Source organism: Coregonus lavaretus (genome assembly GCF_964263955.1).
Source record: "Coregonus lavaretus genome assembly, chromosome: 30".
In the NCBI taxonomy this organism is placed as follows: Eukaryota; Metazoa; Chordata; class Actinopteri; order Salmoniformes; family Salmonidae; genus Coregonus; species Coregonus lavaretus.
This window is the reverse complement of record NC_140017.1, coordinates 1,103,937-1,126,586: the sequence shown is the minus strand read 5'-3', so window position 1 is coordinate 1,126,586 and position 22,650 is coordinate 1,103,937. Positions and strand designations below refer to the sequence as shown.

Below are 22,650 nucleotides of genomic sequence, written 5' to 3'. Positions count from 1 at the left end.
GCTGATCCCCTGGTTATGAAACTCTGGTGATGTCCCTGTTGCTTGTTTTGACCTCCTCTAAGAATAATGAATGCTGAGGGTAGCAGTGCAAGATCTTTTTAAACAGAATATTTGGATTATTAGCATATGAATAGCAATTCGATCCCATTTATTAAGATGTGGCATTTCTAATTTCTATAGTCATGTGACCGAGTCTTTGTAAATTGAAACTTCCAAATGTCTGCCTTTTACCAGATACATTTTTCCGCATGGAATGTTCTATTTTCATAACTGGTCAAAATGCAGTATGCTATAGCTTATAGATAATATTCTGCCCATATGAACACATTTATTTTAGGCCATATAAAGAACAGCCAGATTGAATGAAAAGCAGCAAACAGACTGTTTCTTTAATAAAACACTCATAAACAGAAACAGGCAATACAGCTGGCTTCACAGTTTCCCAGCCAAATAGGCCTACAAGGAAACTCGACATATCTCGATGACATTGAGTGCGCGAGGGGGTCTTTGCACTGTGTAGTATCTTCAACAAAAAGTTTTGCTCTACGAAAAGACACGTACGCATCCCAGGGCTATTCGAGGTTGGTCCTGGAACACTTCTCGTTTTCATCCTTTCTAATTTATGGGTTGCAAGTTTTGTCACAATATTATTTTGAATGTTCGTTCTGGACTGATGCCCAACTGAGCATTCTACTCAATGCATCGTCAATGAGCACTGATGAAGATTTCAACCAAAGTGCATTACAGTGGCTTGGAAATACAATGCCATTCAAAATGCCATTCATTTTGTCATCATTTTGATGTCGCCAGATTGACTTTAGATGAAGTATAACCTTAGCTATTTAGCTAAGCTTGAGGAGAGGACCCTGGATTTTAGCCAGTTAAAGTTAGCATTGCTAGCTATATTTGACGAACTTTGCTAGCTAATGACAACATTGCCATCTGTCTAAAGTACATTTGATGACATGATAATGCTGGCTAACTTGTTTCCTACTAAATATGTGACTACTTTAGCAATGTCATGGTATTTCCAGGCACTATAGTGTAATTTAGACTAAACAGTCGTTAAACTCTATAATTCTGGACGAGGCTATCACGACTTTAGAGCAACACTAATTGAGTGGCGGGTAGAGGGCGGCTTGAGAGCGTTCATAACAATGGCATGACGAGACAGAGTTTAAGAGGTGCAATCTATGAATAAGACAATAATTCAGACCAGGGACAGGTGAGTGCAATGAACTACTAGGTAGAAACAAAACCCAGAAGTGTTTCAGTTCTCCAGAACCGGAATTGAACAGCCCTGCTCTATCCCAATACCTAATTGGCCCCTAAGCCGTACCAGGGGTATTTCAATCTTACCCTACAAGGTCCGGAGCCTGCGGGTTTTCTGTTCTACCTGTTAAGTAATTGCACCGACCTGGTGTCACAGGTCTAAATCAGTCCCTTATTAGAGGGGAAGAATGAAAAAATGCAGTGAAAATGTCTTCGAGGTCCAGATTAGAATTTGAGGGCCCTATACCCATTTGGAGATATGAGACGACTTTACCTGTAATATGGACTTTACAAGTAATATGCTAAAGGACTTATTCGATTTACCCAAAAAAAAAAAATGAAGGTGGGATGAAATTCCAACAGTTTTACAAAAGAAAATACAACAGGAGTTCTATGAGATCATAGACGATCCATTATACAGAGTACCCTAAAAACAAAATATAAACCCTGGGATTTGGGTGAACAGTCAACAATTGACCTGACAAACCAAAACTAAGTGAAGCAATTAACTCCTGACCAACTATGAACAATGATACGTCTGCCTTACATTTTCTAATAATAAAACAAAAATCCACCAAACTAAACAAAATAAATAAAACATCTGTAGCAAGGCATCATTCTTTACTCAGTATAAACAGCCTGAAATAGTTTGATACATCTAGATTCTTGAGGAAGAAAAGAGGAGACATCAATAACAAAGTTGTTTATTTCTCTCTTTATACAGAACACATCAGTGGAGGCTGGTGGGAGGAGCTATAGGAGTGACGGGCTCATTGTAAGGGCTGGAATGGAATTAATGGAACGGAGTCAAACATGTGGTTTCCATATGTGAACGACCGCCCCGATTCGGTCTTAAGTAGCAAAATTTGAAATTGTGTTTTTTATATTGGATAAAAGTAGAGACTCAGAGCTAGAAAAGAAAAATGGTATATCATACACTGCAGTTGAGGGACAATGGGAATGTAATTCTGCTTTGAAAGTTGATAAACTTGTAACCCCACTTTTGAGAAAATGCCCCTTGAATGTTTTGGTACACCTACTGGAGAGCTCTTCTTTGTCTACACCCATTCAGCATCGTTCACGCCTTCTTAAGCCTGAGCCCCACCATCTCTTTAAGGATTCACATGTGAGGCCATGTGGTAAACACGCTAAATAAAATAAAATCTAAATGTATTTGTCACATGCACAGGTTACAAAAGGTGTAAACGGTACAGTGAAGTGGTTACTTGAATAGTAGCAATATCAAAAACAAAGTGTCCAGTTAAAAATATTGTATAAATATTTTATCATTATTAGATGACGCTTAACCGACACACTTGTCTAAATTGATGGGTCATGTGAAGGAAATGGTATAACCACCCCCCAGCCACATCTAGCTAAGTGGATGGGTCACTATTGTCTATACATGTATACATGTTCATGAAATACAATAGGATGGCCGTAATCAACCCCAGATATACCTGGCTAATTTGATGGGTCATGTAATAATCCGGCCGAAGTGGAGTCTTTTTTTTAGACATGTAACTAGCTAGGTAGCTAGCTAGCTAAACAATGAACCGGCATAATCCCAACTCATACTACTACCAATACAATCATGGTCATAGCTGCAGTATGAATCTGCAGGTAGCTAAAGCTAACAAACTAGGTTCAATGTTAGCTAGCTAACATTAGGCTATAACTAGCAATGCAAATAGATTCCTGACTAGAATAATATTACTACACAGATCATACACGTAACGTTAGCTTTCTGCTCAACAAGATCTTAACTAGCTGAATCAGATATGCTAAATTAGGGTTGGACTGAAAACCTACAGGACAGTAGATCTCCAGGAAGAGGGTTGGGCAGCCCTGTTATAGACAGAAGCATGCTACATGGCAGACCAATCCAAACTCATCTCCCGGCATGTCCAGCCCATCCATTATCTCAGCCAATCATGGCTAGTGGGAAGGTTCCTGTCTTTTTCCGTGGCTAAACCAACTAGCCTCGTAATTTAACAATTGTATTCGTATTTATGGGGGAATACAAGTTTGTTATTAAGGCACATGAAAGTTCACATGTTCCAGAAGGCATTTCTGCAAAAAAACGCATTTTGATAAAAAATAAATGTTTACGTTCAAATGCCGCTCCTGTGAAGTAGTGACGTGCGACATACACCTAGTTTCCAGAAACGAGTCACATATGTTTGATGTGTTTGACACCGTTCCATTCATTTCATTCCAGCCATTACAATGAGCCCATCCTCCTATAGCTCCTTCCACCATCCTCTACTGGTACACAGTCTTTAGCTGTGTGCAAATAACCATACTAACATACTACATACTATCAGTTAGCATAACAAATTACTAGCTAGACATCTTATGACTTCAGGTGTGTTCGTGAATTCAATCTGGAGTGCGTTCAGTGCACTCTGGGCGTTCGTAAATTCAGAGCGTTGTCAGATTGTTTATTTGTAAATTCAGAGCGTTTCGCTCTCGGAGCATTCAGAGCGCACACTGGACGCTCTGGCCGAGGAATAGGGTTGATCCGAGCATTCTGACCTCACAACGGAACCCAAGCTAACTGGCTAACGTTGGCTAACTTGCTAGCTACTTCCAGGCACAAATGAGAGAACACCTCACTCTGACCATTTTACTCGCCCTAGCAGAGCTCGTTAGGCTGTTTCATGTTATCCAGAGCGTTGGTGATTAACTGTGCTGCTGGCAACAATTTAATTATGCTTTTTTGCCAACGTTTACTGACACCGGCCATATTCAATGGGTGTTGAGCGTTCATAAATTCATCAGTTATTCTGCACTCTGGCACACAGACGAGAGTGCTCTGAAATCGGAGTAGATAGCCAGAGTGAATTTACGAACGGATCCGAATTAACAATGTCCATTGAGAACGCACAACGACTATACCACTTAGCTAAGCTAAGAATGAAGTAAATAATCAACTCAATAAACGTTGGGTAGTTAGTTAGATAGCATATAGTTAATATACTGGCAAGTTCGTTGTATTAGTAGCCAACTAATGTTAGGTAGCTAGCTAGCATACCAGTACATACTGCTGTAATGATATGCAATGCAATTCGTAAGGATAGCGTAGCTAACAAATTGTCAGCCAACATAAAGTGTAACGTAACTTATTTGAAAAGTAATTACTTAATTACATTGGTCAACATTTTCTTAACATTTGTTATAATTAGTTAAAGCTATTAATTTGTATCCGCTCTCGTCGGACTTCGGCTGCATATTTTCTGCCATTTTATTCAAATCTGAAAATTGTGAAGCCACACCCATTTTCTGAAGAATTGAATTATGGGCCTTAAAAAAACGGAAATAGTGTCCACTGCTTGTGTACTTCGTATTTTGGCGAATGTAGTACGACATCTGGGAATTTTTGGCATACTAACTATATCCATACTAAGACCAATAAGCATACTACATACACACAAATAGTACGGTTAGTATGAGTATTCAAACACAGTTTTTGTGATTAGAGTGAAGCTGACTGGGTTGGGTAAGGTAATGCAGGGAGAAATACACAGCAGGCAGAAGCAATCCCACACAGAGCTTTAGAACAAGCCTTAAATAATCTGCCCCCATGATTGTTGAAGGCTTGCACTAAAGCTCTGTGTGGGCTTTCTTCTGCCTATTCAATAGTGGGAATGTAGTTAGAAATTCAACGATCAGAACAGCCATATAATCCGAACACACACAGAATGTTGCATCCCAGTGAATATTCCAAAGTTATTCCCAAATATGCTTACAAAGTTTAGCAGATAGGGAGGTGTAGAAGTAGATGCCAGATATAACGAGTAAAACAAAATACATAAATACAGGGTTCTCCCAAAAGAATGCACTGCGCCACCTTGTAGACGGGCTGCTCCTCTATGTGTTCTTTTTAGCTTTATTTGTTATCATACGCCTGGCTCTAAATTGCAGGAAATGGCAGTTACAGGTGTTAAAAAAACACAAACAATCTCAGAGTCCAATGGGTTGTAAAATGTCATGGTCAAAACATGTTGATGCAACAGTAGCTAAGATGGGGAGAAGTCTGTCCATAATAAAGTGTTGCTCTGCCTTCTTAACAACACGGCAGGTCCTACAGGCCCTAGTTTTGTCGCACCTGGACTACTGTCCAGTCGTGTGGTCAGGTGCCACAAAGAGGGACCTAGGAAAATTTTATTTGGCTCAAAACAGGGCAGCACAGCCGGCCCTTAAATGTACAATGAGAGCTAACATTAATGTCAATCTCTCATGGCTCAAAGTAGAGGAGAGATTGAATTCATCACTACTTGTTTTTGTAAGAAGTATCGACATGCTGAATGCACTGTGCTGTCTGTTTAAACTACTAGCACACAGCTCAGACACCCATACATACCCCACAAGACATGCCACCAGAGGTCTCTTCACAATCCCAAAGTCCAGAGCAGACTATGGGAAGCGGACAGTACTACATAGTGCCATGGCTACATGGAACTCTATTCCACATCAGGTAACTGATGCAAGCAGTAGAATCAGATTTTTAAAAACAGTTAGAAATACACCTTATTGAACTGCGGTGACTGTGAAGAGACACACATACACCGACACGCATACACATGATAACACACGCACTCTACACACACGTACACATGGATGTTGTATTGTAGATACAGTATTTGGTAGTAGAGTAGTGGCCTGAGGGCACACAATGTGCTGTGAAAAGTGTTATGAAATGTACTGTTATGTAAAATGTGTTATTGTATATAACTGCCTTAATGTTGCTGGACCCCAGGAAAAGCAGCTAATGGGGATCCTTAATAAATACAAATGGCAGAAGGACTGATACTGTTGGCTTTGCTGCTTCAGAGGGGCTAAGGTTGAGGTGAGTAAGCAATGTTCTTGCTACCCCGAGGGCAGATGTGCAGAGAAGGTATGATTAGGACTGTGCTGCCTCCAGGGAAGATACTATGACAGAAAGACATCTTGGGCTTTTTATTTTTCTGCCTCCAGGGAGGATAATAAGATTGAAGTAATCTAGTGCAGTTATTGCTGCCTCCGCGGAGGTTACTAGGGTAGAATAGCTACGTTGAAAACACGGCTGCCTCTGAGGAAGGCTATGTTATAGAATAGACAATACTTTTTTGTTTTTGTTGCCTCAGAGGAAGATTAATTTGGAGAGGAGTAATATGATTGTTTTTCTGCATTGGAGAAAGTTATGGCAGAACGAGTGATACAGAGGGGGTAAGGTTGAGGTGAGTATTACACCGGTACCCCCCTGTATATAGCCTCCCTACTGTTACTTTATTTTACTTCTGCTCTTTTTTGTTGTTGTTTTATTTTACTTTTTTATTAAGAAATAAATGCATTGTTGGTTAAGGGCTGTAAGTAAGCATTTCACGGTAATGTCTACACCTGTTGTATTCGGCGCATGTGGCAAATAAAATTTTATTTTATTTGAGTAAGCAATGTTTTTGCTACTACGGGGGCAGATGTGCAGAGAATGTATGAACTGTGCTGCATCCAGGGAAGATACTATGACAGAAAAGCATCTATCTATTCAATGCTCATGCTATCTATTCAATGCAATTAATAGTCTGATTTAATTTACAATTTACAGATTTAAAAAAACATAGTTACCCTTTTCTTGCAAAACAGAACTTTGTTAAATGTGGCTTCCCAATTAGCAAGCTAGCTAATGATGTGGCTATGTTAGCAAAACAGTTGCTAAATAAAATGGCTAAAAAGTTTAGCTATTGCTTACAAGGAGAGCTTATAGATTGATTAATCAGAATACAGCAACAATAATTTTGCTGATAGCACCCAGCTAGTTTGCTAGCTAATACATCTTACCACCACCAGCTAGGCAAGTTATTTAGTGAACAAGATATAAAAAACAAACATGTTCACTTTTTTGTGAGATTAGCATAGAAACAACTTTCAAAAACATAATCATGCATTAAATCACTTAAAAATGCTCACTCACCGTAATAGCAGACTGGTAAAATGTCCTCTGAACATGCAGCCTGTTTGAATAGTAAGCTCCGCCCTCACCACTGAGTCAACCAATCACATAATTTCTACCTTTGGGGCAGAGCTGCCTCCAGAACAAGATTTATGACGAAAAACGCTAACTTGTGAGGGGCAGGCTGTAAATTAAGAGCAGTCGATGTGTTCTGAAAGATGAGACATCAGGGATTATAATAAATACAGCTTTGAGTCCAAATGTGTTTTTTACATTTCCATATAACAAAACGCATGTAATTTACAGTAGGCCTATCGACATTCATGATCGCTATTTCACAGTTACAGGGATGACATGGCATCATACCCCGGGTTGTTCTGAACAGAATGTTCACCGCATTGTGAAGAAAATTTACCAGGGAAGACTCCAGTCTTCACACACCAAAAGTACTACCAAAAGTGTATTTCTCTGAAGTGCCTTGGGAAAGTAAGATCTTATTTTATAATTAGCTCAGTAATGGGCAACTCTGATGGGGGTGGGGGCCACAAAAAAATAATGAGGGGCCGCAGTGGCTCACTGGTCTGTGTACCCACATCCATACCCAGTCAGAGCCGGCACTAGCCTTTTGGGGGCCCTTTGCAACATTATATTTTTTTTTTATTATGTTTTAGAGTTAAATTTCCAGCAGTTCTACACATTTTGCCATGGGGTGGAGAGAAAATTTACAAGGCTCCTAACGTACCTAACTCGCTCCCAGGAATGGCTAATTATTGAAATTCCTTTTGTTGCTACTGATCTAGGTAAAATGCCCTCTATTTTTTACGCGCCACATACATGGAACAAATTTCAGGACACTGAGATTAGATTCACTAGTGCCTTCCGGTCAGTTAAGGGCATTGGTAAGTGACCTGTTCACAGAGGAGTGTTTGTTGTCTTGTTGGGGTGGGAAATTGTATGGGAAATTGGGAAACTGTCTGATTGATTGGATTGTTATTATTATTATGTTCATTCTTGTATTACAGGGCTCATTTGGAAAAAAGATATGGGTCTCAATATGACTCCCTTTAAATAAAGGTTAAATACAAAACAAAATAAATAAAAAACCTTGACATAGTCGTAGGGACAGGTGACGTCAGGGTGGTCCTCGATGTCGAAGGTGTCATCGAACTCCAGGCTGAGCAGGAAACCATCTTCCAGCTCGATGTGATACAGGCAGTCGGAGCTTTTGGGGTAGGGGTTGGGGAAGTCGGAACTGGAGAGCACCCCCGACAGCTCGGTAAACACATTATCACTGCACTCCACTGGAACACACACACACACACACTTAATCAATACATTCCAAGCACACACTAATAACATAGGATTTATGATCATGTGTGATAAACACTTTTATGAACATCCACCATGCACACACAACATACTGTAATAACCCATTTATAGACCGTGCATAGTACACACATTTTATTTCCAGTGAGAGGTGTGAATGTGTACAGTAAGAGAAGATTTTAGCATCTGCAACACATACTGTAACTCTCTGAACTAAACAGACATTTTTCACATATCTTCAGCTGCTTGAATGTAAATATTTGTCATCAATCAGTGACGGCTATCAGTGAGATAGATAGAGGGAGTGAACGGATACAAAACAGACCTTTCTAACTATAACACACACACTCACGTATTCATGCACAAATGCATGTGCGCGGGCGCTCACACACACACACACACACACACAGACACACACACACACACAAACACGCGCACACAGGATTTGGGTGCGTCGAAGGTTGCTTAATGTCCCAGAGGTGCCATAGAAGGGTGATGACATGTGGTCAGTGTTGGTCCACAATATAACCCATTCACTTGGTCCTGTGGCACAGAACAAGGAATCTAGTACTAATAGTGTAGAAAAGGCTCTCATTTTTCTCACACTTTTTTGTTAACTGTCCCTTTAATTGCAGGTGCCTCTGAGCCATGGAGATGTGTAGAAATCAGTCCTCAAAAGGGGCTTCCCATGTTATACAGGCTTTTGGGCAGCTCTGGGCACACCTGCAACCAATTTCTCTTGTTAAATACCTGAGTTCCTTTGTCTTTTAGTTCAGTGACAAACAATCCAGGCAGTTGTAAAGAACCTCTCCAGCATTATCCATTTTATTTCTGTTATCTGTGTGTCCAATACCCTGTGGATGATTTAAAGGGATAAAAAAAATTGGAGCTCAAACACTCTCTAAAACGCAAACTAATGTCTCTCTCCTTGTCCTCGAACCGGGACACCTGCACCTGTATCAGCTCCTACATCACCCAGTGCATTCAAAATAGGCAACCTGCCATAACAAATAGCCTAGTGGAAGTAGCCAATGTCCAAGCCAAAACAGACCATAGGGCAGGAGCAAATCTCCAGTTTCTGTAGTGCGAGGCAGCTTGATGTACAAGTACACACCCGGCATGGACAAAATGCTAGTTTATCACAGGGCCTTACCCCCAATCCATCTCCTTAATGCTGAGTGCCAAGCATAGAGGCCTTAGTGTAGTGGCCTATTATGCCAGAATTAGGCCCAATCAAGTGTGTGGCAGTTGCCTACTTTGCATAACAATTCTGAATCCATTAAATCTAAAAGGGAATGCGACCTTAACTGACTAAGTAGGAATTCCAGTTCCTAATCCTAATACATTTTAGTCATTTAGCCGATTCTCTTATCCAGAGCGACTTACAATTAGTGAGTGCATACATTTTTCATACTGGCCCCCCGTGGGAATCGAACCCACAACAATTGCGTTGCAAGCGCCATGCTCTACCAACTGAGCTACAGGAGGGCCAATACAAGTCATTGAGGAGTTTACCACATCAGTCACGGGTTTAATTAATAAGTGCATCGACAACATCGTCCCCACAGTGACCGTTCGTACATATCCCAACCAGAAGTTATGGATTACAGGCAACATCCGCACTGAGCTAAAGGCTAGAGCTACCGCTTTCAAGGAAATCCGGACGTTTATAAGAAATCCTACTACGCCCTATGACGAACCATCAAACAGGCACTCGTCGGTTGTGGCAGGGCTTGCAAACTATCACGGATTACAAAGGGATACCCAGCCGCGAGCTGTCCAGTGACGCAAACCTACCAGACGAACAAAATACCTTGTATGCTTGCATTGAGGCTAGCAACACTGAACCATGCATTAGAGCACCAGCTGTTCCGGACGACTGTGTGCTCACTCTCCGTAGCCGATGTAAGACCATTAAACAGGTTAACATTCACAAGGCCGCAGAGCCAGATGGCTTACCAGGACGTGTACTCAGAGCATGCGCTGGGCAGCTGGCAAGTGTCTTCACTGACATTTTCAACCTCTCCCTGACCCAGTCTGTAATACCTAAATGTTTCAAGCAGACCACCAGAGTCCCTGTGCCCAAGAATGCCAAGGTAATCTGTCTAAATGACTATCGCCCCGCTGCACTCACATCTAATGCTTTGAAAGGTTGGTCATGACTCACATCAACACGTCAGCAAGACAAAGGAGCTGACTACAGGAAACGGAGGGCCGAGCACGCCCCCATCCATATCAACGGGGCTGTAGTGGAGCAGCTCGAGAGCTTCAAGTTCCTCTTTGTCCACATCACTAAGGAATTATCATGGTCCACACACCAACACAGTCGTGAAGAGGGCACGACAATGCCTCATCTCCCTCAGGAGGCTGAAAAAGGCCCTCAGATCTTCAAAAAGTTCTACAGCTGCACCATTGAGAGCATGTTGACTGGCTGCATCACCGCTTATTATGGCAACTGCTTGGCATCCGACCGCAAGGCACTACAGAGGGTAGTGCGTACGGTCCAGTACATCACTGGGGCCGAGCTCCCAGCCATCCAGGACCTCTATACCGGGCGGTGTCAGAGGAAGGCTTATTTGTTGAGGCCCTAAAAATTGTCAAAGACTCCAGCCACCCAAGTCATACTGTTCTCTCTGCTACCGCACGTCAAGCAGCACCGATGCATCAAGTCTGGAATCAACTAATTGTGTATTTATTCCTTGTGCTATTATTTTTATATTATTTATAATGTTTTTTTTTTCTCTGCATTGTTGGGAAGGGCCCGTAAGTAAGCATTTCACTGTTAGTCTACACCTGTTGTTTACGAAGCATGTGGCAAATAACATTTTATATGATTTTAAGTCTCCTGTTTCTGCCAAAAAGTCATGTTTTTTCAGGGCAGACCTTGTTATTGTTATTCTCTAGGTTTTTACCCACTTACATGTTGATGACATCCTGAAAAATTAGTTACAGTATATGCGTGTTCCCTTCATTTAAATACTTTGGCATTTGGATTGATATGGATTTGACGTTTAAAAAACTTAGATGACCTGGTTAAGAAGCTAAGATTAAATGTTGTCTTTTTCTACAGAAACAGATCATGCCTTTCTCTAAGCAGTAGGACGCATATTATTCAGTCAACCTTTATCTGTTCTTGATTATGGTGATATTATTTATCAAAGTGCAGCTGTTACTACTCTTAAACCTTTGGATGCCATCTACTATAGCACCCTTAGTTTTGTTACAGATTACAGTTTTGATACTCGTCACTGCATCCTGTATCAAAAGGTTGGCTGGACTTCTTCATTGCGCCCTTTTTGTTTACAAGGCCCTACTTCATAAACTTCAGTCTTATCTAACTTTACTGTTGAAGTATAGACACCTGAGTTGCCTAACCCTTTCACAGGATTGGTTAACTCTTGAGGTTCCTAGGGTCTCCATCAAGCTAGATAAATCTTAATGCTCTGGTTCCGTTCGGGCAATTTAAGGTATTGATTGAGGAATGTAGCTGTTTTTCTGGGTGATTTGTGGTGTTCTATTTGTGCTTCCCATGACTGTTCTTAATAATATAACAAATGAAACATCAGAATTGTTTCGGGATTTAGAACCACATATGAAATTGCAATAAATTTGAACTCAAAGATTAGATTCCACATGGTTTTTGCTGTTAACACATTGGGGAAAAGATCTGATTGGAATCGTACTGCCTTCGTAAACAAATTCATATTTCCCAGAGCATTAGCTGCTAAACACTTTACGTTTCCCCCTCCCCAAATGTATTATCGATACACAATACACATTTTAACATCAAAATTGGTTGGCATGTAGGGAAGGGGGTTGGAATGGGGAATCCTAAATATATAATGCATAATAATTGGTAGTTATTCACAAATACAGTTAGGTAGAACAATTGCCACAATGTGTGTGTAACACGGCGTGAGAGCGTGTCATAAAAAAGGAACTCTTTAGTATCCCCAAGTGTACTTTACAAAGATGAAAAGCCTAGAACCTGTGGGGACAAGGTAAACAATACCTCGACAAGTCCTGTTGTCAGAGTGCAGCAGGTAGCCATAGCGACAGGAGCAGTAGTAGCCACCGATGTAGTTGTGGCAGAAATGGTCACAGGCCAGATCCTCATCGTTCCTGTCCCTGCACTCATCCACATCTAGAGAGAGAGAGAGCGAGAGAGAGAAAGACTTTCTGTTCAAGCCCTGCACTAACACACCTGAGTCAACTAATCACCTAACCCTTGATTAGCTGAATAGCTGTGTTAAAATAGAATACAAATTAACTTTATTATATCCTATTGGTGCTGGGCTGCAACAAAAGCCTGAACAACCTATGGGTCTAGCCTGGACCAGTATTGAAGAACACAGATTTTTATGTTTTAATGTTCCTCACACAAAGTAGTCTATGGGCCAGGAGAAACTGTCATCCATGGTCCGGTTTCCTTTAAACAGCCACTACAAACTTCAACAAACTTTAGTGACCACTAGCTAACAATGAATGGAAGTGATAGTAAAGGCCGCTCACCGATAGCGCTGTAGTGGGACTCAAAGCCCAAGAAGCGTTCCTCATTGGAGAAGTCGGACCGGAAGGAGACACTGAGGGAGTTCCTAGGGGAGCTTATGACCTGTTCTCCTGGGACCTGCTCTGTGTCGCTGTCCTCGCGCCCACAGAACGCTGCCAGCTCCTCTCCATTAGCCTCCACCTGCAGAGAAAGAGTAGAATGGACTTGTGAGCACAAAGTCACATACACATACAGCTGCACATATGCAGACACACACACAATAATATGTAGGCCTACAGTACATGACATTGACATTAATTGCCCCCTATATCAGCTATTGACTTGATTTTCTCATGTAAAGCTTTTCATAAATCGCATTTCAGATTAATATTGGAATGTTTTAGTGGAATGTCTTTGTTGACCTTTTCTAATGATTTCCTCTAAATGGCCTTTTTGTCCACTAATTAATCCATTCCAAATACATCCCCCCTGTGTTTCACCATCTGTGTGTGGTCACACGGATGTACGCACACACACGCACACACTTTTTAGAACACCAGTCTTATCTGGCTCTCTGATAGCATGTTTACACTGAGTGTGTCAGTGAACGGTCGGTTAACCCCAGCTACAACAGAGCAGCATGTGGGAGTTAGAGGCACACTCTGACCACAGCCCCAATACCACAGAACAACACTAGAGAATTTCTACGACTACAAGCAAAGCAACAATCACAGTTATACCACAGATATTACAAAACACTTCCATTGTGTGCTTATTCACTCTGATGTAAATGTGCAAGCATACATGCACAAACACACAGGCACACACACTCACAGATCAGCGTCAGACATATACAGTACATCTTCATTCAAGAAGAGGACAACACAATGTTATCTGTGTCTGTCGCAGTTCGCAGGACTGAGAACTGTGGGTAGATGAGTAGTGTTATGTGTCTGTGTGTGTGTGCGAGCATCTGTGCGTGTGTGTGCATGCACAAGGATCGCTATGCATTCTGCACCCCAGGAGGTGGGGGTCTGGCGAAGGTGGTGGAATTCAAGCAGACATCTCACGAAGGAACTTCACCAAAAGAGCCTCATTGATGAGCTGTGAATTTGGCAGTGGGAATTGGGAGGCTACTTATGCTGCGGTAAAGTTTCCCCTAGATACAGATCCAATCCTAACCTTAGCCATTAGTGGGGAAAATGTCAAACTGACCCAAGATCAAAAACACACACACAAAACCACCCCCTTTCCCCCTTATAAAACACAGACAAGAATGCATTGCTTTGTGAGAAAGCAGTCATCTGGTCCCTCTGTTGTCCTTTTGTATCTGGCAGCTGGTGTGCCGCTGGGAGTGTTGCAGTGGTGCCCTGTAGCGTTATTTGAATATGAATATGAGCTTGGTGGGAAGTGAATGCTTCAGAGTCGCAGTGGAATGCATGCTATTAACGCCGTCGGTAGGACACCAACACGCTGACCTGCCTGTCTGTCTGTCTGTCACACACACACCCTCTCGCTCTGTCTTTCTCGCTTACACACACACACACACAGCACAAACGCATACAGGCCTACACACACACACAGCCCCTCAACATTAGTGTAACTTGATTACCCCCAGCAGGAGATTTGTTTAGCAGAAGAATCATCCATACAATTGTATACAATTTGGCACTCTCTCTCAGCTATTTTCTGGTTCTCATAGGGGATGTAATGATACTCTGGTTGCATTCCGATTCTCTACCGTTCACTTCCTCATGCATTGAAAAGCATTTGATTGGTGCTTCTGGGGCCTCATTTATAAACCGTGCATACTGTACATACAAAATATACCCCAAAATGTGCGTGCCCCAATTTTCCCGCAAAAGTCGGCAATTATGAAAACTTAACTTGACGTGAGAATGTCCTTTCCTCCAAGCAAACTTTAGACCATTGGTGCCCAGGACATCGATCGCGGTCAACTGGTTGATCGCCAAATTCTTTCTAGTAGACCGCATAAAAGTATATTATTTTGGCAATTCACAGCGTTACCATCGAGCGTGTTTAAAAATAATGAGGTCCACAGCTCTGAAGCACCGTATGCTTTGCTTACAGGTTAGCTTCTTTCTCGAATATTACCGCACAGCAAAATATTTTTAAAAACTGCTTGACTGACATAAAATTGGACCAACCTGCGGCACTAGATGCTACATTTGTTTTCCAAACTGTCGCTACCATAGCAACCGTCTGCAGTTAGTATGTTTACATTTCCAAGCTTGCAAGACCTGTAACAGACCTGTAACAGAATATTCTTTGTTGTTCCAGTGGTAGTTGTTTTTACTACTTTTTTTCTATGAAGTTGCGGTTACGTTTTTAATATGAGTGCTGGACCAATCAGCAAGAAACCGAAAACCTACCACTTTCACAGTGAGTGGGAGGAAGATTATTTTTTCACCACAACAAATTCAAAATGTGTGTGTCTGACCTGCCATTCAAACGTAGCTCTTGCTAAGAAGGGAAATGTCGAGAGGCATTTCAAAACTGTTCACAAGAAATATGAAAGTGACTTTCCAGCTAAAAGTGAACTACGTAAGAGAAAAGTAAGAGTTGAAGTCTGAAAGTACAGGCACAGGCTACAGTGCCTTGCAAACGTATTCATCCCCCTTGGTGTTTTTCCTATTTTTTTGCATTACAACCTGTGATTTAAATTGATTTTTATTTGGATTTCATGTAATGGACATACACAAAATAGTCCAAATTGGTGAAGTGGAATGAAAAAAATTACTTGTTTCAAAAAATTCTAAAACATAAATAACGGAAAAGTGGTGCGTGCATATGTATTCACCCCCTTTGCTATGAAGCCCCTAAACAAGATCTGGTGCAACCAATAACCTTCAGAAGTCACATAATTAGTTAAATGAAGTTCACCTGTGTGCAATCTAAGTGTCACATGATCTGTCACATTATCTCAGTATATATACATCTGTTCTGAAAGGCCCCAGAGTCTGCCACACCACTAAGCAAGGTGCACCACCAAGCAAGCGGCACCATGAAGACCAAAGATCTCTCCAAACAGGTCAGGGACAAAGTTGTGGAGAAGTACAGATCAGGGTTGGGTTATAAAAAAAATCAGAAACTTTGAACATCCCACGGAGCACCATTAAATCCATTATTAACAAATGGAAATAATATGGCACCGCAACAAACCTGCCAAGAGAGGGCCGCCCACCAAAACTCACAGACCAGGCAAGGAGGGCATTAATCAGAGAGGCACAAAGAGACCAAAGATAACCCTGAAGCAGCTGCAAAGCTCCACAGCGGAGATTGGAGTATCTGTTCATAGGACCACTTTAAGCTGTACACTCCACAGAGCTGGGCTTTACGGAAGAGTGGCAAGAAAAAGCCATTCCTTAAAGAAAAAAATAAGCAAACAAAAGGTTCGCCAAAAGTCATGTGGGAGACTCCCCAAACATATGGAAGAAGGTACTCTGGTCAGATGAGACTAAAATTGAGCTTTTTTGCCATCAAGGAAAACGCTATGTCTGGCGCAAACCCAACACCTCTCATCACCCCGAGAACACCATCCCCACAGTGAAGCATGGTGGTGGCAGCATCATGCTGTGGGGATGTTTTTCATCAGCAGGGACTGGGAAACTGGTCAGAATTGAAGGAATGATGGATGGCGCTAAATACAGGGAAATACTTGAGGGAAATTCCAGAGATTTGAGACTGGGACGGAGGTTCACCTTCCAGCAGGACAATGACCCTAAGCATACTGCTAATGCAACACTTGAGTGGTTTAAGGTGAAACATTTAAATGTATTGGAATGGCCTAGTCAAAGCCCAGACCTCAATCCAATTGAGAATCTGTGGTATGACTTAAAGATTGCTGTACACCAGTGGAACCCATCCAACTTGAAGGAGCTGGAGCAGTTTTGCCTTGAAGAATGGACAAAAATCCCAGTGGCTAGATGTGCCAAGCTTATAGAGACATACCCCAAGAGACTTGCAGCTGTAACTGCTGCAAAAGTTGGCGCTACAAAGTATTGACTTTGGGGGGGTGAATAGTTATGCACGCTCAAGTTTTTCTTCTTTTTTTTTTTTCTTATTTCTTGTTTGTTTCCGAAGAAAAAACATTTGCATCTTCAAAGTGGTAGGCATGTTGTGTAAATCATATGATACACCCCCACCCAAAATCAATTTTAATTCCAGGTTGTAAGGCAACAAAATAGGAAAAATGCCAAGGGGGGGGGGGGGGGGGGGTGAATACTTTCGCAAGCCACTGTATATGGTTTTCATAACCATTGCAAAATGTACAATATTTGGCCATTATTATTTACATAATTAATTGTTGATTGATTGTTGATCATTGCTAGACAACCATTTAAGTCTTGCTACAAATTTTCAAGCAGATTTAAGTCAAAACTGTAACTTGGCCACTCGGGAACATTCTTCTTGGTAAGCAACTCCAGTGTAGATTTGGCCTTGTGTTTTAGGTTATTGTCCTGCTGAAAGGTGAATTAATCTCCTAGTGTCTGGTGGAAAGCAGACTGAACTAGGTTTTCCTCTAGGATTTTGCCTGTGCTTAGCTCCATTCCGTTTATCTTTTATACTGAAAAACTCCACAGTCCTTAACGATTGCAAGCATACCCATAACATGATTCAGCCACCACTATGCTTGAAAATATGGAGAGTGGTATTCAGTAATGTGTTGTGTTGGATTTGCACCAAACACTTTCAATTTCAGGACAAAACGTTAATTGCTTTGCCAAATTTTTTGCAGTTTTCTTTAGTGCCTTGTTGCAAACAGGATGCATGTTTTGGAATATTTTTGTTCTGTACTGTCAATTAGGTTAGTATTGTGGTGTAATAACACTGAACAAAAATATAAACGCAACATGTAACTTGTTGGTCCCATGTTTCATGAGCTGAAATAAAAGACCCCAGAAATGTTCTAAAAAGCTTATTTCTTTAAATTTGTTTACATCCCTGTTAATGAGCATTTCTCCTTTTCCAAGATAATCCATCCACCTGGCAGGTGTTGCATATCAAGAAGCTGATTTAAAAGCATGATCATTACACAGGTGCACCTTTTACTGGGAACAATAATAGGCCACTCTAAAATGTGCAGTTTTGTCACACAACACAATGCCACAGATCTTCCCAGTTTTGAGGAAGAGTGCAATTGGCATGCTGACTGCACAAATGTCCAAATGTCCACCAGAGCTGTTGCCAGAGAATTAAATGTTCATTTCTCTACCATAAGCCGCATCCAACGTCGTTTTAGAGAATTTGACAGTTTCTCCAACCAACCTCACAACCGCAGGCCAGGTGTAACCACACCTTCACATTCGGCTTCTTGAAATTGATGAAATTGTGGGTTTGCACAACCGAAGAATTTATGCACAAACTGTCAGAAACCGTCTCAGGGAAGCTCATCTGCGTGCTCGTAGTCCTCACCAGGGTCTTGACCTGACTGCAGTTTGGCAACCGACTTCAGTGGGAAAATGCTCATCTTCGATGGCCACTGGCATGCTGGAGAAGTGTGCTCTTCACGGATGAATCCTGGGTTTCAACTGTACCCGGCAGATGGCAAACAGTATGTATGGCATTGTATCGACGAGCGGTTTGCTGATGTCAACGTTGTGAACAGAGTGCCCCATGGTGCCGGTGTGGTTATGGTATGGGCAGGCATAAGCTACGGACAATGAACACAATTGATCTATGGCAATTTGAATGCATAGAGATACCATGACGAGATCCTGAGGCCCACTGTTGTGCCATTCATCCGCCGCCCTCACCTCATGTTTCACCATGATAGTGCACAGCCCCGTGTCGCAAGGATCTGTACACAATTCCTGGAAGCTGAATATGTCCCAGTTCTTCCATGGCCTGCATACTCACCAGACATGTCACTCAATGAGCATGTTTGGGATGCTCTGGATCGACGTGTACGACAGCGTGTTCCAGTTCCCGCCAATATCCAGCAACTTCACACAGCCATTGAAGAGTGGGACAACATTCCACAGGCCACAATCAACAGCCTGATCAACTCTATGCGAAGGAGATGTGTCGCGCTGCATGAGGTAAATGGTGGTCACACCAGATACTGACTGGTTTTCTGATCCACGCCCTACCTTTTTTTAAAGGTATCTGTAACCAACAGATGCATATCTGTATGTCATGTTAAATTCATAGATTAGGGCCTAATGAATTTATTTCAATTGACTGATTTCCTTATATGAACTGTAACTTAGTAAAATCTTAGAAATTGTTGCATTTTGCATTTATATTTTTGTTCAGTGTACAATGTTGTTGATTCATCCTCAGTTTTCTCCTATCACAAACTGTTTTAAAGTCACTATTGGCCTCATGGTGAAATCCCTGAGCAGCTTCCTTCCTCTCCGGCAACGGAGTTAGAAAGGACACCTGTAGATTTGTAGTGACTTGGTGTATTGATTCACCAATCCGAAGTGTAATTAATATCTTCACCATGCTCAAAGGGATATTCAATGTCTGCTTTTTGTATTTTTACTAATAGGTGCCCTTCTTTGCGAGGCACTGGAAAAACTCCCTGGTCTTTGTGGTTGAATCTGTGTTTGAAATTCACTGCTTGACTGAGGGACCTTACAGATAATTGTATGTGTAGGGTACAGAGATGAAGTAGTCATTCAAAAATCATGTTAAACACTATTATTGCACATAGAGTGAGTCTATGCAACTTATTATGTGACTTGTTAAGCATATTTTTACTCCTGAACCTATTTAGGATTACCATAACAAAGAGGTCGAATACTTATTGACTCAAGACATTAAAGCTTTTAATTTTTAATTTAATTTATTTTTAAACTTAATTCCACTATGACATTATGGGGTATTGTCTGTAGGCCAGTGACCAAATAAATCTCAATTTAATCAATTTTATATTCAGGCTGTAACACAACACAATGTGGAAAAAGTACATGGGTGTGAATACTTTCTGAAGGCTATGTATTTCAAGTTTTGCTGTATGTGATCCCATAGGCAGCTCAGTTTATAGCCTATTGACAATTTTAACAGGGGAACATCAAGAAAGTAGATATTTTACTTTGAAGTATGTATGCTACTACTCTAGCTCATTGTAATTTCAATTTGTTTTGAGTAGCCTAGACAATGTTTCAGAACTCGTGAGCAGTCCAGCATATTTAGGTTGGGGGAAAAGTCAATGTAAAACATGGTTTCAGTCAAACATTCTGCTGACAGGTCCACAAAAATGTGCCATTGGTTTCTCTTTCAGAAACTGAAACAGCCCATAAATAATTGATTTTTTTTGTTAACATTCTGCCAACACAGTAGATAGACTGGTAGCATACAGTATGTAACATATTTGACAGTATGGGTAGGCTACAGTATTGCTGTGCAATAGGAGCGCAACATCATAAGCCGATTTAATCTCAGAGCCTATACCAAGGCAGGACATAGAAACACAATAATCTATAGATAAACAAAATATTAAAACAACAATTCATCGTTTGCATAGAAATGTGGGCTGTAGCCTACTTGAAATTGTTTCCAATATACAATCAATCTTGCAGAATGTGTGGACAGGCACTTGCTATAAGCAGCATGCATGTTTAGTTTGAAAAAGTCACTGCAAAACATCAAAACATTCTGTCCACACCTCTACAGAAATGTGATCAAATATGCCATTGCTCTTTCTTTTACAAACTGCCGTGGCCTAATTCCAATATTGCCAAATTACACAGGAAATAAAGGGCGCTATAGTGTCTAGAAAAGGCGAATGGAGTGCGTTTTCCGGGTGGAGTTTTAATGTGCACAGTTTTACAACAGGTCATAAAGTGTACAAGAGCACACTTCGGGAAAAGGGTAGAATCAGACCATGGCCGAAGATACTGTGTCAGACATAGCAGAGACACAAAAGGGAAAGGAGCATTTATCCCGAATGCTTTGCTGCAGTAAGAGCACTCCACACCACAGTTCCTTATGTTGTTGCCATGGTAAACCCTGTTCAGAAGTTGCAACCATTCTGGCAGAATTCTGGTTCTTAGAAATCAAGAGATGGGCCGGGCATCAAAGCCTGGCAAACCAACCCGAACTGGCACCTGCTGCGACCCGGCTCCTGTGCCAATGCAGCCTGGCACATCATCCATCTCTTCACCGGCATAGCCTATTACATTGGCCCATGCTGAAACACTGACATCCTTGGCTGGCTAAACCTGTGCACCTTCTCAGGGACAAACAAATGCCAAATAGTTTAGCAATATGCCAGGGTTTATTGTGCCAGGCAGGCTAATCTATTTAAAAAAATAAAAATCTTCCAAGGATACAAATGTTTATGTCAGGGGAGTTGCATATTAATTGAAATTCATCATTAACTGAACTAAATCCATGTGGGACATTGTCTGTCCCTTTTCGAGGCATTCACTCTGTGTGGATGGCTGATGGCTGGCCACACACACACACAGGTGCACGCACGGATTCACGCACGCACACACAGAGTCACCATTCACTTACCTTGACGTAGTCGTACTCACAGAGGTAGGAGGGTTCTAGGTCGAAGTGCAGGAAGTAAAGTCTGATTTGGAACCCGTCGGGAACGCTGATGTTCCAGCGGACCTCGGCCTCTTTAGGGTAGGGTTCTGGAAAGTTCGGAGAGTTGATGGTGCCATACATGTCACTCAGAGAAAACACCTGAGCTCCAGCGGGGACCATGGACAGTATGTCTAACAGGAACGGTAGAACTCTGGAGAGAGAGGTATTATGATAACTCTCTTTATCTACATTTTATAATAAAAACAAATTGTCACAAAGGAAAGGAAATCTCAACTGAAATGACTATGCTATAGATGGAAATATATTCGTTTTGGGGTATCTTTTTCTTAAGGTTATTTCTGAGCGTTCCCCGCAACAAAATTGTTATCTTGTAGTTTATTTTTTAAAGATTCAAGTAGGCTTAAAGTCATAAAGCTCGTTCGAGACAGCAATTTTCAATTCATAAACCCCTCATGCAGCGACAGAATAAACAGTCATTCATTTAAAACAAACCACATAAAAAAAAACATTTAGGTTATTGCTACTGTGAGTTACTTTAGAGGCCAATTTGAAAAGTATAAACTACCCTACACCTACCCCATCATTGCCGAAGTTGCAGCCATGTCCCGCTTACTGTGCGAAACAGCTGAGCTTCTTTGAACACGACTTTCCCAACAAGTGTTCACGTCACTTCTACCAACCGCATGCGCAAAGTTCGGAATGGAAACAGCTGGAGATGGGTACAACATAGCAGTGGAGGTGAAAACCAATATTCCACTTCTAGCAGAGGCAGTAGTCTATTGCTTTAGATAAGCCTATAAATCTTGCTTCAAATATGATTGCATTTAGTGAACTTCTCAGGGAACCAATTTTGAGCCATACAAGATAGCAGGGAGGATCCAGGGAGGAAGGAGCTAAATTGTTTTTGTTCTGCTTTATCTTCGAATTCTAGTATTTGCACTGGTTTTGTTTGAATAGTATGTATTTGTCCGTTTAACACAGTATTTGTAAGACATTGTAAGTGTGATCGACTGGATTAATCTAGGGTTTTAGGCGCCATTGTTTTAGCCCACTGACCTAAAGTCTTGACACCTTGGGGAGCTAACACAAATCTTCTGGTCTC

The 22,650-nt window shown here is 41.4% G+C and overlaps 1 protein-coding gene across 1 annotated transcript in view; it reads right to left on the bottom strand.

Moving 5' to 3' along the window:
- The window catches only part of masp1 (MBL associated serine protease 1), a gene marked incomplete at its 3' end in the record, with an annotated part of 53,912 nt that extends 31,679 nt beyond the window's left edge, over positions 1 to 22,233 (bottom strand). Inside the window, exons 1-5 of the mRNA XM_084148337.1 lie at positions 22,125 to 22,233; positions 21,510 to 21,738; positions 13,043 to 13,220; positions 12,543 to 12,674; positions 8,309 to 8,505 (exon numbers count right to left, since the gene is read on the bottom strand). Coding sequence (XP_084004463.1) covers positions 8,309 to 8,505; positions 12,543 to 12,674; positions 13,043 to 13,220; positions 21,510 to 21,738; positions 22,125 to 22,150 — 762 coding nt within the window. The 5' untranslated portion in view covers positions 22,151 to 22,233. The remainder of the gene's footprint in view (positions 1 to 8,308; positions 8,506 to 12,542; positions 12,675 to 13,042; positions 13,221 to 21,509; positions 21,739 to 22,124) is intronic.
- Between the last annotated feature and the right edge of the window lie 417 nt (positions 22,234 to 22,650).